At 40.9% G+C, this 22040-nt stretch overlaps 1 protein-coding gene across 1 annotated transcript in view; it reads right to left on the bottom strand.

Moving 5' to 3' along the window:
* The window catches only part of ENTREP1 (endosomal transmembrane epsin interactor 1), a 59849-nt gene extending 38381 nt beyond the window's left edge, over positions 1 to 21468 (bottom strand). Inside the window, exons 1-2 of the mRNA XM_033124030.1 lie at positions 20558 to 21468; positions 9373 to 9429 (exon numbers count right to left, since the gene is read on the bottom strand). Of these exons, the coding sequence (XP_032979921.1) occupies positions 9373 to 9429; positions 20558 to 21382 (882 nt within the window). The 5' untranslated portion in view covers positions 21383 to 21468. The remainder of the gene's footprint in view (positions 1 to 9372; positions 9430 to 20557) is intronic.
* Positions 21469 to 22040: the final 572 nt, after the last annotated feature.

Here is a 22040-nt window from a genome sequence, read left to right as displayed (position 1 = left end):
ATTGGTTTTCCCTATTTTATAAGCAATTTACAGACAAAGTGTGAGCGGTATAATATAGTTTAAGAGCAAAATGTAACTATGAAAACACTGACAACATAAAGATAACAGTGTTAATATCAAAAATTGGGAGGTGGGAGGGGAAAGAAGTAGAGCTAAAGGCTACCGTCTTCACCTCCTAAGAGAGAGTCAAAAGATACCATGCAAAGGTGATGAATTAATAAATTGAAGTTTATAATATTACTTCAAATTATAAAGCCATCAATAGGGGAAATAGTAATTTCAAAAAGAAAAAAAAAAGAGGCGAGGAGGCTATGTAACAAACCCCACATGTGAGCACGGTGGGGACAGCCACCAGGAGCACTAAAACTAGACATTAGCTTCAAACGGTTAGTTCGGAGAGTGCAAGCAGGTTTGGGTGCTGGGAGGAAGGCACCAACTTCTAATTATTATTATTGATACAAGTCAGCAGGGCCAATGAACTTCCCCTTTTCTAAATAAAAAGGATAGTTTTCCTCTTAAAAGGCATTTAGTAAATTATAAAATGTCACAATGTTACAGTGATGTGTTTCATGTATGTATGGAGTGTGTATATACAGAGGGTGCCAAACAAAGTATACACATTTTAAGAAAGGAAAAAACTATTAAAATTGTAACACTCAATATATACCGATAACAAAAGATGAATACGTGTCACGTTTGACTTCTGCAATTACTTACACGTTTGACTTCTGCAATTACAACAGGTGCTCAAAGGGGTTACCATCAGTGTCCAGACACTTCTGATTACGGCGAACTACTGCTTGTGCAACGTTGACCAAAGTGTCCACTTGTATACATTTTTCTGGCACCCCGGTATATATGCCATATAGGTTTGAGATATATGTACATTGTGTGTGTGTGTGTGTGTGTGTGTGTATGTATATCACATATAAATATATTTTATAGATACAGACATAAAATAAATGGATAACAGTCTCAGAGAGGTGATTTATTTATTGTGCCCCAAATTTTACAACTAATTAGGGGAGCCCAATCAGATCTAGGTCTGACTCAAATCTATACTCTTCCCTCCATCAACATACAGAATACCTGCTAATACACACGGTCCATTTGTAAGTTATTCTTTTTCTCTTATTAAAGAGACCCACAAGGAAACCTTTTGGTATCCTCGTTGAGACAGCTCATAACATCCAATTCTACCGCCATCTCAGCCAGCCCTGATACCCTCCTCCACCTCCGCCTCTTCACAACACTTTCCACCCAAGTCAAACACTCACCATTAACCAAACTTGAGCTCCCACTGGATTTCTTGTTCTTCAACTGAGTTACCATAAATGACCCAATGTTTAAAATGAACCTTGTTATTTTTGAAGTCATTTTTTAAAAAATTGTTATAAAAGTACCACTTATGGAGGGAAAAAATCATGGACCTACAGCAGTCAGAGTTCTTGCTTATGTTGTGGACAACAGAAACCACGTCGGGCTATTTAAGCAGAAAAGGAATTTCTTGCAAGGCTATCAGGTAGCTCACAGAATCCACAGGAACCAGGTTCAGAAACCCAGGATGGAGCCAAGGTCAGCTGGGTGCTGGAACCTCTACCAAGGTTATGCCACCGGAAAAATAGGTCCCTGATTGCCAGCCTTGGACACCGGTTGCCTCTTTTACCTAATGAATTCTAAGCACCCAGCTATTTTGCATCAGTGGCTCCAGCTCCAGGGTCCTGGGCAGGAAGTTCGGTGCGTGGAGGTCACGGGTTCCCTGGCTGCTGGCATTCGGAAGTGGAATCAAATGGCCTCAGAAGCTTCCGTAGCTGGCTGTGGAGCCCCACCTCTCATCAAAGACTCACATAAAGGCAGATGAACCAACCCGAAAAGGAGAGTTTGGAGACAGCAGCTACCGGGGGCCCAACACAAACAAAACAAGAAACTAGCCAGCCTTCTCTTCACACCACATATGGCCTTTCCAAGATAAAGCACAAGGGCCGAGTCTCCTTCCTACCCATTCCCACTGCCCTCAGCAGAAGTGCCTACTGTAAATAACTTCTTGTATATCCTTTCAGAAATTTTCTATGTAACTGCAAATACCTATATATGATCTCCCAGGTTTTTAAAGCATACATACATTCACACAAAGGTACTGTACGTGTTATTCTGCAACTTCTCACATGACAATGTTCCTCCATTCAAAATGGCCTCTCCTCCTGCCCCAAACTCATGGTTCATGCCGTTTTCCCACAGTCACATTCAGAACGTGGGCACTATAGACTGTTGGGCCCAGACAGCCTAGATGCAGGACTGGTCAGAGGGCTCTCTTCAGTCACCCAGATACTCACGTACTACGAGAGTGGATGTGTGATGCACTTCAAAACACTTTAGCACAGGTAGTGTGATACTATGTGCCATTGGTTGGGAAAATCAAGAATTCATATTCCAGGACAGTTAGCTAGCATTTATGAAAAAGGCCATACTCCAGAAGCTGCTTTCTTTATTTCTCTCTCCCAACAACATATAAGCAACTTTGCTAAATTGGCATAGTGACTATAAAAATTAGTTGTCCAATTGATGACATTATTAGTTTGTTTAATCAGTGTAACAGATGTTTAACATGGGTTCCCCATGAAATTGGTGGTGAGAACGAAAACCAACATAATCTCCTATCCCTGTGTTAATCAATTCTGGGACCGACCACAACTTTTCTGACCCTATAGTAAACAATACTGAGAACAAGCAAAGATAACATTCGCTCCAGGAAATACTTGTTCCTCCAAGGTAAGACTGTGAACCAACTGAAATAATTTATTAAAGTGAAGAGCCCACTGATCAAATCTTGTTTCCAGGCCCTCCTTTCCACTTGTTCACCAACCCAAAGCTATTAGCTCATAGATTCGGCCCAAACTACATCAATCCCCTGTCTTGCAAAACTCACCCTAAAATCTTCCAACGGGAGCCCTCTTTGATTCACCTCTTCTGAGAACTCCTGGTAAGGAGGTGTTCGCTCTTACAGCAACAGGTACAATAAACTTAGCTTTGCTTGATCAACAGGATTTCAGGTTATCAGCAGTGGTATTCAAAACAAGTGAATGCAACAAGAACCAGAGGTAAAAAATTGTTCATACTGTGTGCTGTAAGCTCGATAAAAATCCCAGCTTTCTATCCTTTAAGCTGGCATAACAAAGTGCATGAACAATTTGTTTGTTGGCTATTAAGTATTTGCGTGTATAGCAGAATTTGGCCTGAGGCTTAATTTCCACTGTAACAATCGACTTGGCAGGGAGATTACTTCAAAGCTTTGGCAATTACTTGTTGCCACCAAACTTAACCTGCTAATGAGAGCATATCCTAGTGGCTTTGCAGATGTAAATTTGCAGAGCAAGGTACTGCCCAGGCTTTGATTCTGCCCAGAGAGGAACCACACAAGTACTTCCTATCTCTGAGGGTGCCAAGCTTTTAGCCAATGCACACAGTTCCTGGGAGCAGGTAATCAAAGGAAGGAAATGAAAGAAAGCTCTATTGCCAATGGACTCAATCCGCTGTGGCCACAGATTAAGCCCAAACCCAATCCAGGGGGACTTCACAATGGCTACGTGCATATTTTGCTGCCATGAGTTAATGACACACCAAACTGACCAACCAGATAGATCTCTTACACATTTTCTCAGTGGATGATTAAAAAAAAAAAAAAATACAGCATAATGTGCTTGCCTAGCCGACATCCCATTTCAATGTGCATTCATGTCTTCTGTTCATCACTGCAATCCTGCAATTCACATTGTACAAGGGGACAATGTGATCATTTCCTTGCCCATTTGCCAATTGAAAATGACAGGACAGGACTAAAAATCAAAACTGGACCTTTTGTTGCTATGTTCATTTCTGCCTCTGGCTCTCAGGTCAAAGATAAAATTCCTGAAACTTTTTCCACTTCAGACCTTGAAAAAGAATTGGACAGTCACAAATAACAAAATAAGTTATTTAAATGACACTTTATACACACACACACACACACACACACACTTCCTGTTGGCCACAGGAAAGTACCTACCAGTCTGCTAATGGAGTTGGTGACAGAATGGTACAATGAAACAAACACTGGACTGGAAGCCAAAGCCCCTAGTTTCTTTCTAATAATAGTTCATCTGGTTGTGAACTGGATAAGCCAGTTAACTCCTGAACCCCTGGTCCCTTACCTATCAGATAGAAATGATACCTGCCGTATAAATCACATGAGAAAGGTATATAAAAGAACCTGGTAAACTCTTAAGCATTATAGACATGCAAGAGAGTATTATTAATAATTCTGAAGAGTGAGAACAGTCATCCATTGCTGTGCCTTTAAAAACCAAGAGTGAAACAACCACAGGGCACTTCCATGGCTTGCTGAAAATGCCCATCTAAAGTTAAAATACCATCCAGGTAACTAAAGAGTATCTGGAAACCTACAATAGGAGAGCTAGAAGGACTCTTAAAAGATTTTTCTGATCTAAGCCCTTCATTTTACAGAAATAGAAATCAAGGGATTTCGCCAAGATCACCCAATAATTAGTGGTAACATATGAGCATTAAAATGCAGGTTTCTTGAACTCTCAAAGCACAGCTCATTCCAAATTACTGACAACCATGACATATACTTGAAAGAACCATACTGCACAAAGCCAGAGTTTCAGAGTTCATTTTATAAATGTACAGATGTCTAAACTGCACGTGGGTATTGTGACCCCAGCCATGCTTCAGATCATCAGCAACGAAAGGACCACCATGTATCTTGTGGCATAACCCACCTGTAACTATTTCTGACTAACTGCTGAGGCTAATTCCTCAATCTCGTTTGACAAAGTATCTGGGTATTCCATGGCTGGCCCTTCGAGGCACAGTAAGATGGAAAGAACCTGAATTCCCAAATGGCTTCATGGAGCAGACCATCTTGCCAGCCTCACCTACTTGGACGGTTAGATGGCGGAGAGGAGGGGGAATGTCTGTGTATTTTATTTAAGGCGTTTTTGAGTCTCTTTGGGTAATGAGGGATTTACCCTAAATACTATAATCTTGAAATTAGAAGAGAAAATGATGGATAAGTTTTTTAAATAGCCAATACATTTACCTCTTCCAGTCTCAGGCTAAGGTGCAAATCAACAGCTGAGAATAAACCACAGATGTGATCTAAGAACATCACCAGGGAAGAACCTTCATTCTTGGTGCTAAAGACTAAAGCTGTCCTTGTATCAGCTTTAAGATCATATTCATCTCATCTGTTCCAAACTGACAAGAAAAAACAAAAACAAACAAACAAACAAAAACAATAGTTCAAATTACTACTTTATAAGCAACCAAAATTATAGGCAGAAGGCCTGGCTTTGACAGTGGCAATTCTTACTAAATGTACCACCAAAGAAAAATGTCCTATTAAGACAATTTCATTTTCTAACTGACCTGACTAAACAAGACAATCTTTAAGGTCATTTCTAGCAGTGAGTCTGTGATTTGTAAAGATTTATAAAACATTTTATTAGAATGAAAAAGGACTGATATCTAGAAAAATAAGGACATTCGTTAAAAATGGAAAATGTTTTGCTCTTGATGGAAAATAATCAAACTAGAATATTGTGCATGCATACACACACACACACACACACACACACACACACACGCCTGCCCATGCATGCACACACGTCATAGCCAAAAGTAGCTATTAATATAAATATTTACAAACTATTTTCCAACATTACTATTTGTGTTCTGGACATATGAGTATTTTATCAGTATAAGGAAGAGGACCCAGTGAATGAGAGCTTCCAACTTTGAGTTTCCATGAAAACTTGAGTTTGAAGGAACTAGGTCAAACTGATCCTTCTTTGTTCAAACCAGTATAAAACCTGATGCAATCACCGAAATAATCACAAAAGAGGGAGCACAAATGTAAATGGTTCTCAAAAGGAAGTATTCAACTGTTCGAGATGGCTGTACACCCAACAACTCAAAAATGAGGACAGCTTGCCTCTCAAAGAGCCCTGAAAAGACTAACCAGCCCCCATGCAACCTCCACCAGCAAAATACTCCCTAACCACCCTGAAGTTAAAAGGGCAAGAATACAAAGTTCCAGAGAACAAAAGCAAGTGAGAGAAATTTAAGACAAAAGAGAGAAACTCTGAGAACTCACTTAGGACCTAAATTTCTTATTCACTGCCAAATGCAGTCCATCGTCAACAATAGCTGTTTTGAGTATTGAGCGCAATGGGGACGTGGGGTGAAGAAGATGGACAAGACCCCACCCCTCCCCACCCCCTCACCCCTGGTCCTCACAGATCTGCCTATTTACTGGGGGAGACAGACAACTGCAACCGAACAGCACACGGGCCAATTCCAGGCTGTGAAGCCAATATTCAGGGATGGGACACGGAGAACAGCAAGGATGAGGGACCGCTGTAATCAGGTGGTCGGGGAAGGTCTCTTTCAGGAAGTGACTGCTAAGCTGACCCAGAAGAAAAGGAGCTGGCCAACAAACAGCTAGAGGAAGAAGGTCCCGGGTTTATGTAAGACAGCCTGGCTGGGTAAGAGTCAAAAGGTGCTTCTGTGGGCAGAGTGTGGGACAGGAAGGGGAGAAAGGCTGGAATTCTGAGCAGCCAAGCCTGGGTCTTCGAGAAACAGACCCACAGGGCCTACTGGCTTCTCTCGTGGAGCACGGCCTCACACCGAAAATTATCCAAGGGTGCATTCCCGAAACTCAGGAAGGGGTGGGGGGGGCAAAACAACAACAACAAAAAATTAAAGTATCCACTAAGGGCAGAGCAATGGTGGTTGATCCACCCCTCAGTGTCCTGAGATTATTCCCTCTGTTCAGAAAAGAAAACTAGATTCAGAAAAGTTAAGTGGTTTGCCCAGAGTTATGCAGCCTTTGGGGGATGGGCTAGAACTCAAATTAGGAGTGTGTCTGGTCTGTCCAGTTGTTTTCATTATATCACAACTTTTTTTCATTTTTTAACATAACAAAAGCATTTGACACAGGTTATAATGATATACTACTATTAAGATTCACGTGGACTGAGGATTTTTCATTTATGATTTGACTAAGGCTCAAATGATCTATTGACATATTCAGAAAGTTTTCCCTTCTACGATTCTCATCAGTTAACTTATCTTCTTTATAAACTGATGTTAATTAACATTTGAAAACAATCTCGACATGACCTTCTAAATACATAATCCATAACAGTCAAAATATGAAGCTCAGATGTCTGTCAGGCTTTTCACTGATGGTAATACCGAAATATAACAGAATGCTCCTTAGCAATTTCAAGTGATAGCCTCATACAGGGAAACAATATTTACTGCTATGAACTTAATTAGTTTAACATTAGTCAGAAAAAGCAGAGCACAACATAGGATGTACAAACTGGTTAAAACTATGTGACCAAGTACATATACTTACCAACAAAGATGAGACATTTAAAGGAATATAAAAAAGAAACATTTTTATTAAGATCTTTTTCTTTTAAAGTTGCTTGAGCTCATATCATAAATTTATAAGGTACTTTTCCAAAAGAAAACATGTTAAAGAAATGAATGTCTTAAAAGGAGGGCTTTCTCCGTATCTATCCGGAACACATACATATAGTCTCTTCACCATTTAGAATTTTCAAAGTGCAAATAGCATTAGAAAGTTTCTGATTTTAATTTAAATACTTGAAGTTTGTATTACTGAGCATTTCAATATTGACCCAATGGAAAAAGATGACTCCTATAACCAAATATTAATATAAACATTGAACACCATCCAAAATTCTTCTGCGGAGACTGTAAACCTAGAAAGTCGTTGCAAAACAAACCTCAGGTACTCATAACATATGCCATAAAACTCATCCAAAGCCCCATTTTTCCCTATCCTGCTAATATAATAAAATGTTACTCCAATAATTCATTCCAGAAATACTAGCATCATTTCACTAAATGCAATAATTGATAGACTGGTAAAATATTGCCTACATTGTCTTGTGGGCCTGAAAACGCTTCAGTTACTCAAGACCATCGAGTGACACAGTAGTGGGCTCCATTTTTCTGATTGCATGCTACAATCTGCTTCTTCTCCTTGTTTTAGGTTCGTGCAAAAGTAATTGTGGTTTAAAAGGTTAAAAACAATTGCAAAACCACAATAACTTTTGCACCAACCTAATATTTAAGAATTTAACTAGTTTTGTATTTATTACCCATCACCTAGCAAATAGTGGTCTGCTTAAGATAAACTGTTAAGTATTAATATATACACAAAATGACAAGAAAATGACTTAACCCTATTTCAAAATGGATGGGAGACAAGTGGGAAAATAAGTTAAATATAGGGAAAAAAAATTTAAGTATACTTCAGATCAAACTTCCTACACCCTCTACTTCATTCTTGAAAGTTGGCAACTCCATTGGTTGTCTATTTTTTATAGTATTCCTTGAATCAAAAGGACATAGCAAATAAAAACAAAGGTTGAACATTGGGAAGGTATTAAATGCTACTGAATTGTACATTTTAAAACAGTTAATTTTTCATTATGTAAATTTACCTCAATAATGAAAAACTAAGTCACCAAATATGTCTATATTATCATAAAAATGTAACATTTGTGTGATAAAATGAGAAACAATACAAGCAATGAAATTCTGAGGTTGGCCAACCAAAACATTATAACAATAAAAAAAGTATTTATTCATGATTAATACCTGAGATTTGCTTCAAAAGAATATAGAGGAAAAAAGAATATGGGGGAGGGGAATGGGCGAGGGTCTAGGCGAACAAGACTGGCCATCAGTGAACATACAATTACTGAAGCCGTGTGAGTGGTACAGGGAGTTCATTATATTATTCCCTCCCCTTTTGTATATGCTTTAAAATGTCCACCAGAAACTTTTTTTTTCTTAATTATATCTTTACGATAGGTCTAATCCTGGAACTGGAAACACGTATTTAGCATTGGGTATATAAGAAACTTAAACTGAATCAGAAAAGTGGCAAAATTATCCTCTTACTTTACTGTTATGAGAACATCTGACTTCTAATTTTGTCCACTGTTAACCTCTTTTTTTTTTTTTGTAATTTTTATTGGGGAATATTGGGAAACAGTGTGTTTTTCCAAGATCCATCAGTTCCAAGTCAAGTCATTGTTTTCAATCTAGTTGGGGAGGGGTGCGCAGCTCAGTGGCCCATGTGGGAATCGAACCAGCAACCTTGGTGTTATGAGCACTGAGCTCTAACCAACTGATCCAGCCGGCTGCCTGCTAACCTCTTTTTTTAATGAACAAGGAAGCTTTAGCATTTCTTCAATGGTTTATTTCAACAAACTTCATAAATAGCACATTTTACAAAGGGTAACAATTTATAAGAACAATACATACCAGGAGTATCATAGGCCGTTTCCAAGTTGTTAATCCTATGATTCCAGAGAGTATCACCTACAAGGATAAACAGTATCATAAATCTAGAACAGGGACCAATTCTAATAAACTAAGCCCCAGGCTCTCAAGTATAAATATTTTTAAAATACTTACATTTCAAAGACTTCTAACTCAAACATTTAATTAATACGCCTGCTGATTACATGAGCCTTGGTAGACCACTTTGGACTATCGTTCAAGATCAAGGCCCGAAAGCTTTTTTACTGACTGTGCATGTTTTTTCTTAAGGTCAACTAAGAATACAGACAGAAATTAGCCTATCCTTCTGGGTAGTGAAGGAATCAGTATTTCTGATCCAGGCTCCCTGCCCCCAGTAGCACTTATTCTGTTGCCAGAGTCCACCTCATAATACGCAAGTCTCGCTGCAACCCTCCCTTCATTAGGTGGATACCCATCTTTATGGAACAAGAAATAGTAAAATAGTAAATAAGGCCTCAAAACAGTACATAAGGCCTTCAGGATCTTCCCCTGCCTGTTTCTTAAGCCTGGTTTCCATGTAGCCCTGCCCTCCGCACCAACACCTTCCTTCCAGGCACATCTATCTTTCCTTAAACCGACCAGGCTCTAGACATTCTGAGGCTTTGTGCCTCTCTTTACTGCAGTGCTCTTTCTCCTTCCAACTCCCCTCCGAGTTACCTGAGACCTCCTATGCATCCTGCAAGGCCCCAACTAACAGTCACCTCCTCTGAGAAGGCTTCACTGATCCCACCACCCTTACCCTCCTGGAAGCCCTCTACATATCATTTTCTTCCAAAACAAATATCTCTGTCTTGCCCACTAACTGTGAATTCCTATCTTGTCTCTCTGAGTCCCCAGCCCCTAGCACAGTACCTGTCACATGACTGGCAACTAATAAATATTCCTGAGCATGTATTGTACAAAGCGGGAGGGGCTACAGTGAGAAGATCTCCTGTTGCAAAATACCACTTCAATAAACAAGCTAAAACCCTCGGTAAAAAGGAACCAGCATTTTGCAAAAACGTAAATTGGAAACCATCCACCCTTTGAATAACACATTTCACTAAGCAGTTGAAGAATAATCAAACTAATTATGCAGCCCAGGGGCATTCTGATGGCACTTGAGCACATTTCCCTTTGTATAATAAAGTGCCTCTGCTGAATGCAGTCATGAGGATTTTCTTTCAAGTGCACGTTTTACCAAAATCACTCAAATGCACCATTTCACGATTACTGTTTATTAACTACAAATCAGTAAGGATTTGGCAGTGTTACTTCAAATTCAAAGCACACAGGCCTGCTTGCAATATTCTCCATTCTCCATTTACAGACTGAGAGCAAATCATTCCACAACATCAAACCAGCAGAGGTCAAGTCTACCCACTTCTATCAAGGACCAAAAACCATATATGGGTAGATAAGCAACAATTTCTTTGTATCCCTTCTAGGCTCAAACCTACTATCAGCTGTCTGCCCACTAGGCACTATATCCTTGCAACCATCTCAAATTCAATAGGATATTTCCCCACTCTAAAGGATTCCTGCCTGGAGACATTCACAAGTGCAGCTCGTCTAGAGAGTACAGGCTGTATCTACTTCACAAATTGGAACTGGTATCCATGCGACCTTGGAGTCCAGGTTCTCCACTTGGCTTCTAAATAGCTATCTGACCTTAGCCAAGTCATTTCACTTTTCTGGTCCACACTCTTCCTTTCTTAGAAACATGGTAAGTGACGGAAACCATCTCTGGGTCTCTTCTAACTCAAAAGGGTTACCCCGCTATGATGATAGCAATTCCTCAGAAACTCCGTGGTCCAGTGCTGGCTCCACCCTGCAGACTATGTGGGCACGCATGCTTGCACGTGTCCGTGCATGTGTATGTATGTGTGCGTAAGTCCCTGTGTGCACACATGCATGTGTGTGTGTGGACGAATGTGCCCCCTGCCTGCCCACCCTGCTGTTTAGTGGGCTTTGCTGAGAAAATGCAACTATTTTTGTGGAAACATAACTGAAAATTGGACTGCCCTTGAGGGAAACACAAACCGCTCATTTCACTCAACTATAAATATGATTTGAATGATCAGTTAGTGTTTGATATTTATGCCCCCAGTTTCCATTAATACAGAACACTGTGGTTCAGGGTTTTGGAACACATTTTTTCCATCAAAATAATATTATGAAAGTGAGATGTCCAGCCCAGCCCATAAAAGCTCATAAAAGTAGTGATATGCCGAAGCTATACTTCTCACCTCTCCCACCAGCCGTCATCCCACTTTCCTCCACGTTAACAATTGAGTATGTTTACATCTTTTACACAGGTACATATTTTTCTCTAAACCCTTATCACTAAACACACATGTGTACGTATATATATACACACATGCACAGGGGTATAATTATAAAAAAATGGATCATAAAATATACTTTTCCTCCTCTCCTTTTTCTCGCTCAATAAATCCTTCATGGTAATCTCTCTTCATGTCCACAGAATAGCTATCACGCATTTCCATTTAAAGGCTACATACTATTCCTTTGTATGGCTGTACCTAATGTATCAATCATTTCCATATTCATGGATATTCATTCTGTTTCCAGTTTTTTGCCCTCACAAACAATGCTGCAGTAAACATCCATGAACATATATCCTTAAAAACAGTGCTTTTTATTTCTGTTGGATAAAGTCCAAGGTTGCTAAGTTCAAAGGGGTCGATTTGTTGAATTAAGAAATTAATTAACTAATTAATTTATAAATCATGACAGATACAACTGTTATTTCAAACGAAGGGTATCTGGGACAAAAGAATTAAGCTATCTTTATTTCTTTTTTTGGAGGGGGTAGTTGGCATATACAAGCGACACACTAAATTGAAGACATAATTTTTAAAATATGTACAAAATATATTTGACAAATAAGAAATATCAATAATCTAAAGTACATGAGGCAAAACTACTTAAGACCTCAGTAGAGAGAAATATAAAGCTTACTGAGCAATATTAAATAAAGACTCCCAAAAATGAAGACATATATCACACTCACGGATTGGAAGACAAAATATTTAAAGGTTCCAATTCCATTTGAACTATTTTATAGAATTAGCACACACCCATGTTAAATCCCAACAGGATTTTTCGCAAACCACCCTTCTTTATAGGGATACTTTAAGGAACTACACGCATTCCAGTTGAGGGTGGAATTGTAGTTACATCCACCTCAGTCCTGAACCCTGCAACAAAGGCAAACGCTGACTTCTACTCAATTTCTCCCACTCTTCAAGCCCAGTGAAGCCCGAAGACCCTTTGGGAACCCTGTGAGTGGAAAGGGAAAACAGAGGAAGGAGGACAGAGGAAGCTTCGAGAATGCTGCAGTTGGGGGTGAATCTTTTAAGAGCTCAAGACTTAGGGAATGGATGCTCACATGTCATCTGGGGTGACAGGTGGAATTCATGGGTTTGGGGAAGGGAGAAAAGAAGATGGTAGACTGCAAATTGGTACAGCCACTATGGAAAACATTATGGAGATTCTTTCAAAAACTAAAAATAGATATACCATACAACCTAGCAATTCCACTTCTGGGTATTTACCCGAAGAAAATAAAAACACTAATTTGAAAAGATATACGCATCCGTATGTTCATTGCAGCATTATTTACAAGAGCAAAGATAATGGAAGCAAGCTAGGTGTCCATCAATAGATAAATGGATAAAGAAAATGTAGTACACACACACACACACACACACAATGGAATATAAAAAAGAATGAAATCTTGCCATTTGTGACATGGATGGACCTACAGAGTATTATGTTAACTGAAATAAGTCAGACAGAAAAACAAATACCACATGGTTTCAATTATATGTGGAATCTAAAAAACAAAAAACAAAAACAAATGAACAAATGAAACAAAACAAAAACAGACTCGTAGAGACCAAAGGGATGGTTACCAGAATAGGAGGGGTGGAGAAATGGGTGAAAAAGGTGAAGGGGAATATAGTCAATATACTGTGGTAAGTTTCCATGGTGACAGATGATTACTAGAATTAGTGGGGTGAACACATTGTAAAGTATAAAAATGTTGAATCACTATATTGTACACCTGAAACTAATATAACTAATATGATATTGTATATCAACTATACTTTTTTTAAAAAAAAGGAGTGGAAAGAAACACATTAAAAATGTTTCCAGTGGGATTGTGGGTGATTTTAATTCTCTCTGTCCTTTTCTTTCTGAATTTCCCAACATTTCTACAATAAACAAATTTCACTATTATTTTTTAAAAAATAGGAATCAGAATATGCTTTGCTTCTACATCCCTTTGTGGCAGCAGTAGTTGGAGCTCCATCAGAAGGAAGTCAAGAAAGTCTTTTAACAATGGCCCTTCATAGCACCCATTACACAATAATTCTATTAATTGTTTAATTGTGTTTTACACTCGCTGACAATCTCATGAGGGTTTGAATCTGGGAATATTCACTCAAATACCACTAAAGGCTCCTCAAGTTAGTTATGGCAAGAGTCAATGAATCAATGAATGGATGATGAATAAATGAGTGAATAAAAGTCAAACATAGGAGATGAACTTGCTCAAAAATGACTATGGAAGCCTAAACACATTTTTTAATCCTGTGCTTCTTAAAAGAATAATCAACAGCAAAAAGCAACTCCATCAGCATTCTTTCCACCCAGTGCAAGATGCAACTTGCTCTGAATGAACAGGCAAAAACTTATTTTCTCTGTATTATTATCTCTATATTATTATAATGAGATTCATTACAATTTTGGTTTTGCTCACTTGCAACCCACACCTTGTAGCTTTCAGGAAGAGGCAGAGGCCTTTCTTTTTTCTGATATTGCAAAGGATTCTGAGATACTCCAGGCAGGAATCATTGTTATCCTCCATATATAGTTTATGTGTTTTAATTTTTTCAACTTAAAGATCAAATCATTAAGATCAAAAGCATATAATATTACTCTCCTGTTTTTCTTTGTTAATCCATTAACATGTCTTAGGGTAAAAATGTTCTGGATTTTTTTATTATTATTATTATTGGGAAATAGTGTGTTTCTCCAGGGCCCATCAGCTCCAAATCGTTGTCCTTCAATCTAGTTGTGGAGGGCGCAGCTCAGCTCCAAGTCCAGTTGCCATTTTCAATCTTTAGTTGCAGGGGGCGCAGCCCACCATCCCATGTGGGAATTGAACCGGCAACTTTGTTGTTGAGAGCTCGCGCTCTAACCAACTGAGCCATCCGGCCACCCCTCCGGAAGCTCAGTGGCAGCTCGCTGTGTTCAATCTAGTTGTGGAGGGCGCAGCTCACTGGCCCATGTGGGAATGGGCCCATGTGGGAAACTGGGTGACCCTGTTGTTTAGAGCTCTCACTCTAACCAACTGAGCCATCCTGCCACCCCTGTTCTGGATTATTTGTCAAAATTTGCTATATCTAAACGGAGATTTTAAAAAAGAGCCATGTTGTAAATATTCCATATTTACCTTGTAAATAAGCACACAATAATCAAACCTGTCAATAACCTATCTTGCCCTATAGCTTTTACATCGGCAATTAAAAAATAAAAAAGTGTGTGTACATATGATTCTTCCCTATTTGTCCAGCATGACTCATAAAAAAACCTGAGGAAGTGGGCAACTGGATATTTCTAATGTATACATGATGGTTACCAGAATGTCCCACAAAAACCTGGCCTGTTCACCTTACTTTAATAAAATATTGCCTTAATGTTTAAAAACTATGGATAGAAGTTCTAGTATGTGCCAGGGCACAGCAGCAAAGCACTCCTCTAAATGTTCTCTAATTACACCCTCACAAAATTAATTTTGAGGCAAGAATCATCCCACCCATCTTACAGACGAGTAACTGAGACTGAGAGGCTCAAAGACTTGCTCAAGATTTTACCAGTGTAACTCTGCCACCGGGTAAAATAAAGGAGCAAAGAAAATCAATAAAAGTCATCACAAAAACTATAGTCAAAATGCTTCTTAAAGTAGTATTTGATGGTTATGACAGAAAAAATTAATCGGTAAAGACTGCAGAATTTTTGCCTTAGTTCCACCTTTGGACCATTCATTCCTTTTTATATTTTGTCATTGCAACTTTTTAAAAAAAGATTTACCTTAAGGTTCACCAATGTCTGTTTCTTTATAAGGAACTTTGGAATATTGCCAAAGAATCACAGACTCAAGGGATGGGTGACCATGAATGCCAGTCAGCGACTTCAAGCACAGACACATGGATGTATACAGACAATAAAAGAGATTCGGGCTCCTGGAGGAGGGCCCAAAACAATAACCAATTCCTTAACACTTGCCTGAACTATCTCCCAAGGATCATATCAGAGTCAGGAATTTTGTTTTTAGAAGGAGACACAAACCAATGCAACTCTCTACTCTTTCCTTAAATCTAACGCACTGTGGTTGGCTGGGTCTTCCGTCATCCCAGTGGAATCTAATGTTAACAAAATGTTCCCCCATATCAGGAGCAAGACAGCATGGCCTGAACATGGACGTCGAGATCTTCTCTCTGCCATCCATCTGGAGTCAAACTTCAGGTGGTTTTCACAACCTGATCTCTTAGCTTCATGAACTTCGGTAATACTAACAATGAGTCATTAACCAAGGATACCAGGAAGAAAACAAATGATCACACAGTGCTCGAAAACAATGAGTCCATTAAAAACACTTTGCTGAAAGTATGAAAAAGAGTCTTTATAGGACTTGTTGTTTCTTAAATATGTATTCAAATAGATAAAATATACCTTCAAGGTTCAGACAAGTGAAGGAAGCTTCAAAATTTCAGCCTCAAGCTGAATGTACATGGAAAAATATGCTTGAACTGTACTGTGTTGAACACAATCGTCCTTTCAAATGAATATATTTGTCCCTTAATTTAATTTTGTGTCAAATATACAAGCAAAATTTTTATTGAAGCCAAAAGATTTGCCCATTTTTAGGCAATTTAGTAGATTAAGGTACATAATGGTCATTCAAAGCTTGAAATATGAGGATATCGTTTTACTGTGTTCCTACGTGGGGCTGAAGTAACCTTAGCCTTAAGTTGGCACTGCTACCTAGTTTCATATGCCAATAAAACTTCTGAGTGATAAATAAAACGTGGTGCATCCATATAATAGAATCTCATTTGGCAATAAACAGGAATGACGTATTGATACATGCCACAACATGGTCGAACCTTGCAAACATTATGCTAAGGGAAAGAAGCCACTCAAAAAGGACCACATATTGTATGATTCCATTTATATGAAATCTCCAGAATAACAAATCCAGAGAGATAGAAAATAGATGAATCAGTGATTGTCTAAGGATACAAGGGTGAGGGGAAAATGCAGAGTGATTGCTAATGGGTACAGGGCTTCTTTTAGGGGTGATGAAAATATTCTAAAATTGATGGTGGTTACACAACTCTGTGAATTTACTAAAAATCATTGAATTGCACATTTTAAATGGTTGAATTGTATGGAATGTGAATTACAGGTAACCCCCATATAACACGGCACTTCTATAACACGGTTCGAGAACTGGGGAAACCCTCATACAACATGGCATCCTAGAACATGGTTTCACTCTAACACGGCTTGAGAATTAGAGAAATCCCCAAACAACGCGGAGCATAATAAGAGCTTTTAAGAGCAAAAGATATCTCACTTGAAATTTTTCATTCGAGCATGGATGTCGTATCAGATTTGACTGCAGAATTTTAAAATTTATTAGAACTTTAAATCCATTTTGTTCGTGGAGTATTAAGTTTAGATGATGAAGATATCTTGTCAAAAAGAAAACGCCCTCGGTTAATGGTGCTTACCATGTTTCCCAGAAAATAAGACCTAACCGGAAAATAAGCCCTAGCATATTTTTCAGGATGACATCCCCTGAACATAGCCCTAATGCGTCTTTTGGAACAAAACTTAATATAAGATCCAGTCTTATTTTCAGGAAAACACAGTAGTAGCGATGATGAAGAAAACATTATTTAATATAAATTTAATGTTACACTTTTGGTGAAAATTGCTTTAATAAAGATATTTCTCTTAATCATAAAAATATAATCTTTTTTTTTTAATTTTTGGAACCTAACCCCTTTTTTTGTACTAGTTCTTTGTTTCGTATAACACAGATTCACAAAACATGGCATTTTTAGGAAACTAGCCACCATATTATACGGGGGTTACCTGTATATCTCGGTAAAGCTCTTATTTTTTTCAAAAAATTATGCAGTCTTCAAGTCTTAATTTTTAAGCTTTTTTCATAAAAACCTTAGTTTAGCTCTCTTTAAATCAGTTGTAATGTGCTAGTAAGTCCCTTTCTTTTAACTATTAAGCCACCTTTCTTTTAGAAATACATACAAAAATATTTAATGGCTGAAATTATGATATCCAGGCTTTACCTTAAAATAATCCAGTGGGTGTTAAGAAGGAGGGGTAGATGTGGGTATAAAGTGGCCATGTGTTGGCAGCTACTAAAGCTGGGTGACAGAAAAATGGAGGTTCATTATACTATTCTTTTTACATTTGTTGTGATTTTAAAATTTCATAATAAAAGATTAAAAGTGGAGAGGGATTCTTAAGACTTCCTGGTCACTTCCATGCTGTCTCTCTATTGTTTATACTCTCTTTTTAAAAATATACACATATTAAAACATTAACACACGAAATGACGTGATGTCTGAGATTTGCTTCAAAATGATATGGGAATTTAATCTGACAAATGGCTTAGGGAGCATGATGGAACTATTAGGTTGGTGCAAAAGTAACTGCGGTTTAAAAGGTTAAAAATATTTGCAAAAACCGTAATTACTTTTGCACTAACCTAATAATTCCTCCCCTGCCTGGAATACCCATCGTCCTAGAGTTATCAGAACACACACAGCCAGCAGCAGAGCCAGGAAGAGGTCCAGATGAAACAACAGTTGGAGCTGGGTGAGGATACATGAGGGTTCATTGTGCAATGTTATAATAAATTTAAATTCTTCCATAATGCAGAGTTAAAAAAAATAACCAACATCTCTCTCACATCCATAAATGCAGGTATTTATACTGGTGAGACTTTTTTCCTAAAATACCTAGAACGTCGTCATGATGCCTAATGCCATCCTCAAATCCTATTTAGTTGTTCTGGAGACGCAGTGTCTGCTGGTTCTGTTGTCACTTTGCAAATTCCAAGGTCAACCTCAGAAACAAGCCACGAAAAATAAGAATAACGAACAGCTGTAAGTTTGCATATAGAGCTGGGGGGCAGGCTGTGAAAAATGTATCTATAGAAGAAAACTTAGTTCCAAATAATTGATTCTTTCCCTGCTCTGGCTTGCTGGGTCCTGGAGACAAGGACACACCCAGCCAGCAGGTTGGGGGGGGAAAGGGCAAGGGAGGGGATGAACAGCCAACTTCTTCTTCTAGCTGATGGCCTTTTTTTTTTGGTTTAATACTTCATCAACTCCAACTCTGGCTTGATTGACATCTGAGTCAACGTACCTCTGAAATAAATCACAATAGTACACTGATTTGGGGTTTTAATTTTAGAAGGGAAAAAATAGTTTTCAGTAATCCTAAATAGCTACCTTTGAGAAGACAAGAGATTATGATTTTACAAAGAGCAAATTCATAAAAACGTATGCGAGATTCACTTCCGACCCATAATATTTAGAGGAATAAAATGCACCAACCATTTGGCTGAATTTAGTCTGACAAATGGACTAGGGAGCATAATGGATCTAATCCCCACCCAGTCAAGAAGACCCCTCCTCCTGGAGTTTTAAAGAACACTCAGGGAGGTCAACAGGAGACCCCAAGGGTAGGGCCAAGAGCGTGGGACTTCTTTTACATGATTCACAGACTGTGGACTCCAGATACCAAAGCATAAGTTGTACCACAGTAAGATCATCTAGCATCAAAGCATTTCCAAAGAGAGCTAATTGCCATCACTTTAAGGATAAAATGTCAGGCCACACTTGAGGTACTTGATGTTCTTTTCAAACAATTACTTTGGGTTCAATTAATTCTCCCTATATTCTTAAAATTTGGTCTTGAATCTGGGTGTGTGTGGACCTACAAAAGGACAGTTTTTATGCATTCAGAATATATATTCATTACAGCTCTTCATCAAAACTATAGGCACGTTTAGATTTTGTTAGTCCATAAAAAGGTCATTTACTTTAAACTACTCATCTTCCACGATCTTCCCCAAAACACCTGTTTCCAAGTCTCTCCACTAGAGACAAACCTCAAGAGGATGGATGCCTTAGAAGCTGTGAAATTGTTATGAAGCTGGGGATGAGTAGCCACCCAGTGGCTAGAGGTGCTGGGGGCCGCATGCAGCCTTTCTTGGAGGCCAGGCACCTTTGCTGCATATCAGCTTTTCCTGTTGGAAGAGGCAGGGCCAGGTCCCTGAGTGGGGCAGACATCTCCAGCTAGCTGTCCCAGCTCCTTTGGCTTTGGAGAGATCTTGCATAATGATGGTTCAGGTTCTGAAGAATTAAATTCTGTTCAGCAGCCTGTGTAGCTCCAGGAACCAAGTGGGGGCTTACGGCCCGGTTCCATTCACCAGGTACAACCAGGAGTTTACACACACCCTGTCATTACCTCCTGAACTCAGCCCTAAATAGAGTGGAGCCATCCTACACCAGATACATTTCACATTTACAATGTGTTGTAAGCTGGAAGAAAACAAGTGATGTGCCTCTGTCAAACTGTCACTTCACCCCTCCTACAAATACACCTGTTATGTGCCAGGCACTGTCCATACATCAGTGAACTAAACATCAAAATCCCTGCCCTCCCCTCGCGGACATTGCCAGGGAAGTATTAATACTCAGTGGCTAAAAGTTCAATCATTTTCCTCCCACTTTTCTGACACCCAGCCCCATTCTTCCAATCTTCGAAAGTGCTAGGGACCTGCTATATTCTATTAGCTTGACAAAGACAACAAAATCGTTTAGCCTGTGGGGAACAGACACTGCCAGGTGCAACCCAATTCACCCCTGAATTTCACTCTCTTTAAGCCTTTTTTTCCCAAAAACTTCAACTGTGCTCCCCCACCTGCAGCCTTGCAAGCCCAATCATGGCACAGTGGAGGGGACCGGCCAGAGCCCCCGGCTCCCTGGGTGGGCCCCGCCGAAGCGAGCTGTACGCGCGAGGCACTCACCGAGGAGCCAGCCCAGAACGGGCACGAGTTCTTCACCTGCGGGGAGCTGCTCAGCGACAGCGCCCCGAAGCTGAGTGCCACCATGCAGCAACCCAGGATCAGCTGCAGCAGCCCGAGCGACAACAGCGGGCGAGCCGGCAGCAGCGCAGAGCCTGGGGCCGCGGCGGCGGCGGCGGCGGCGGCGGCCCGGCGGGAGGAGAGCCCGGGCGGCGCCGCTAGTACCGCGGCGGCCGTGGCGGAGCACCGAGGCCGCACTGGGGGCGGCAGCGCGGCCCGGGGCCAGCGGGGCCGCAGCGGGGGCAGCGGCGGCTCCTGGGCAGCAGCGGCCGCGGCGCCCGGGCCCCCGGCCTGGGGCCCGCCCGAGAGCCCGGCCACCGGGCAGCAGGAGCCCGGGAGCACCACGGGCAGGGACATGGACGGGCGGGGAAGGGAGCGGCCGGTGGCAGCAGGGAGGGGACGCGGAGCGGAGTCGCGGGCGCCACGCACTGGGCACCGCGGGCGGGCTCCGAGGCCAAGGGGGAGGGAAGGAAATGCGCACGGCCCAACCACTTGCTGCTGTTGCCGCCGCCGCCGCCACCGCCGCCCCGGCTCCCGCCGGCCGCACCCACCTGCCACCGGGCGGGTCCGCCTCCGGCCTGCCCCGAGCGCACCCTCACTCTCACCCACACACACCCACGCGCGCCCTGCGCTCGCGCCGCGGGGCTGCTGCAGCCTTTGGGTCACAGCCGAACCCGCGTCCGCTTCCTGGCGTCCAGGAAGGGTGCCCAGCCCCAATTTTTTAAATAGGTCCCTCGAGCTAGGAGGGACGCCGCGGTCAGCGCACATTGGAGCTAGCGGCTGACAACCTAAGAGTCTGTCCCCCACCCGCCGAGCTGGGGATGGACAGCAGCGCAGGAGAAGCGCGGTGGTCCCTCGCCCCCTTCTGGTCCAGCACAGAGAGGGACTCTGGTAACCTATAATGCGAAGGGAGGTCGGCTTTAAACTCCCTCACCCCCACCCCGGCCGCCGGGAGGTGGGATGGCAGGAGGAGGGGCTTTGGGTGACTCGGTGGGAAAAGTCTAAGCCGCAGGGCTTCGGGGAAGGACCAAGCAGAGCGGAATCACCTGCGCCTGGGCTGACATTGCGCTGCGGCCCTGCCTCCTGGAAATGGGAGGGGAGTGGCGGAGGTGCTTTCCCGAACCACGGTAGGGGTGAGTGTGAACAAGACATTACCTTGGAAGTATCCAGAATCCAGAAAGGAAGAACTGGGGGCGGCCCCATTCGCGTGGCTAAGGTTACACTCTGTGTCCACATCACCTTGACTCATGAGCTATTTTCGGCATCACCTGGTACAACATAGAATCCTAATTTTCCAAAGAAATATCCTAATAAAATCCCAACCTATTTTTGGTTACTTATAAGACATATTTAGAGCTACTAAAAAAGAAAAAAGAGGATGATTCACCTTTGCAAAATGATTTCCTCTAATAGTATACACTTCCCT

This window comes from Rhinolophus ferrumequinum, chromosome 12 (genome assembly GCF_004115265.2).
Source record: "Rhinolophus ferrumequinum isolate MPI-CBG mRhiFer1 chromosome 12, mRhiFer1_v1.p, whole genome shotgun sequence".
In the NCBI taxonomy this organism is placed as follows: domain Eukaryota; kingdom Metazoa; phylum Chordata; class Mammalia; order Chiroptera; family Rhinolophidae; genus Rhinolophus; species Rhinolophus ferrumequinum.
The sequence above is the reverse complement of the archived record's forward strand: the minus strand, read 5'-3'. Positions and strand labels throughout refer to the sequence as shown.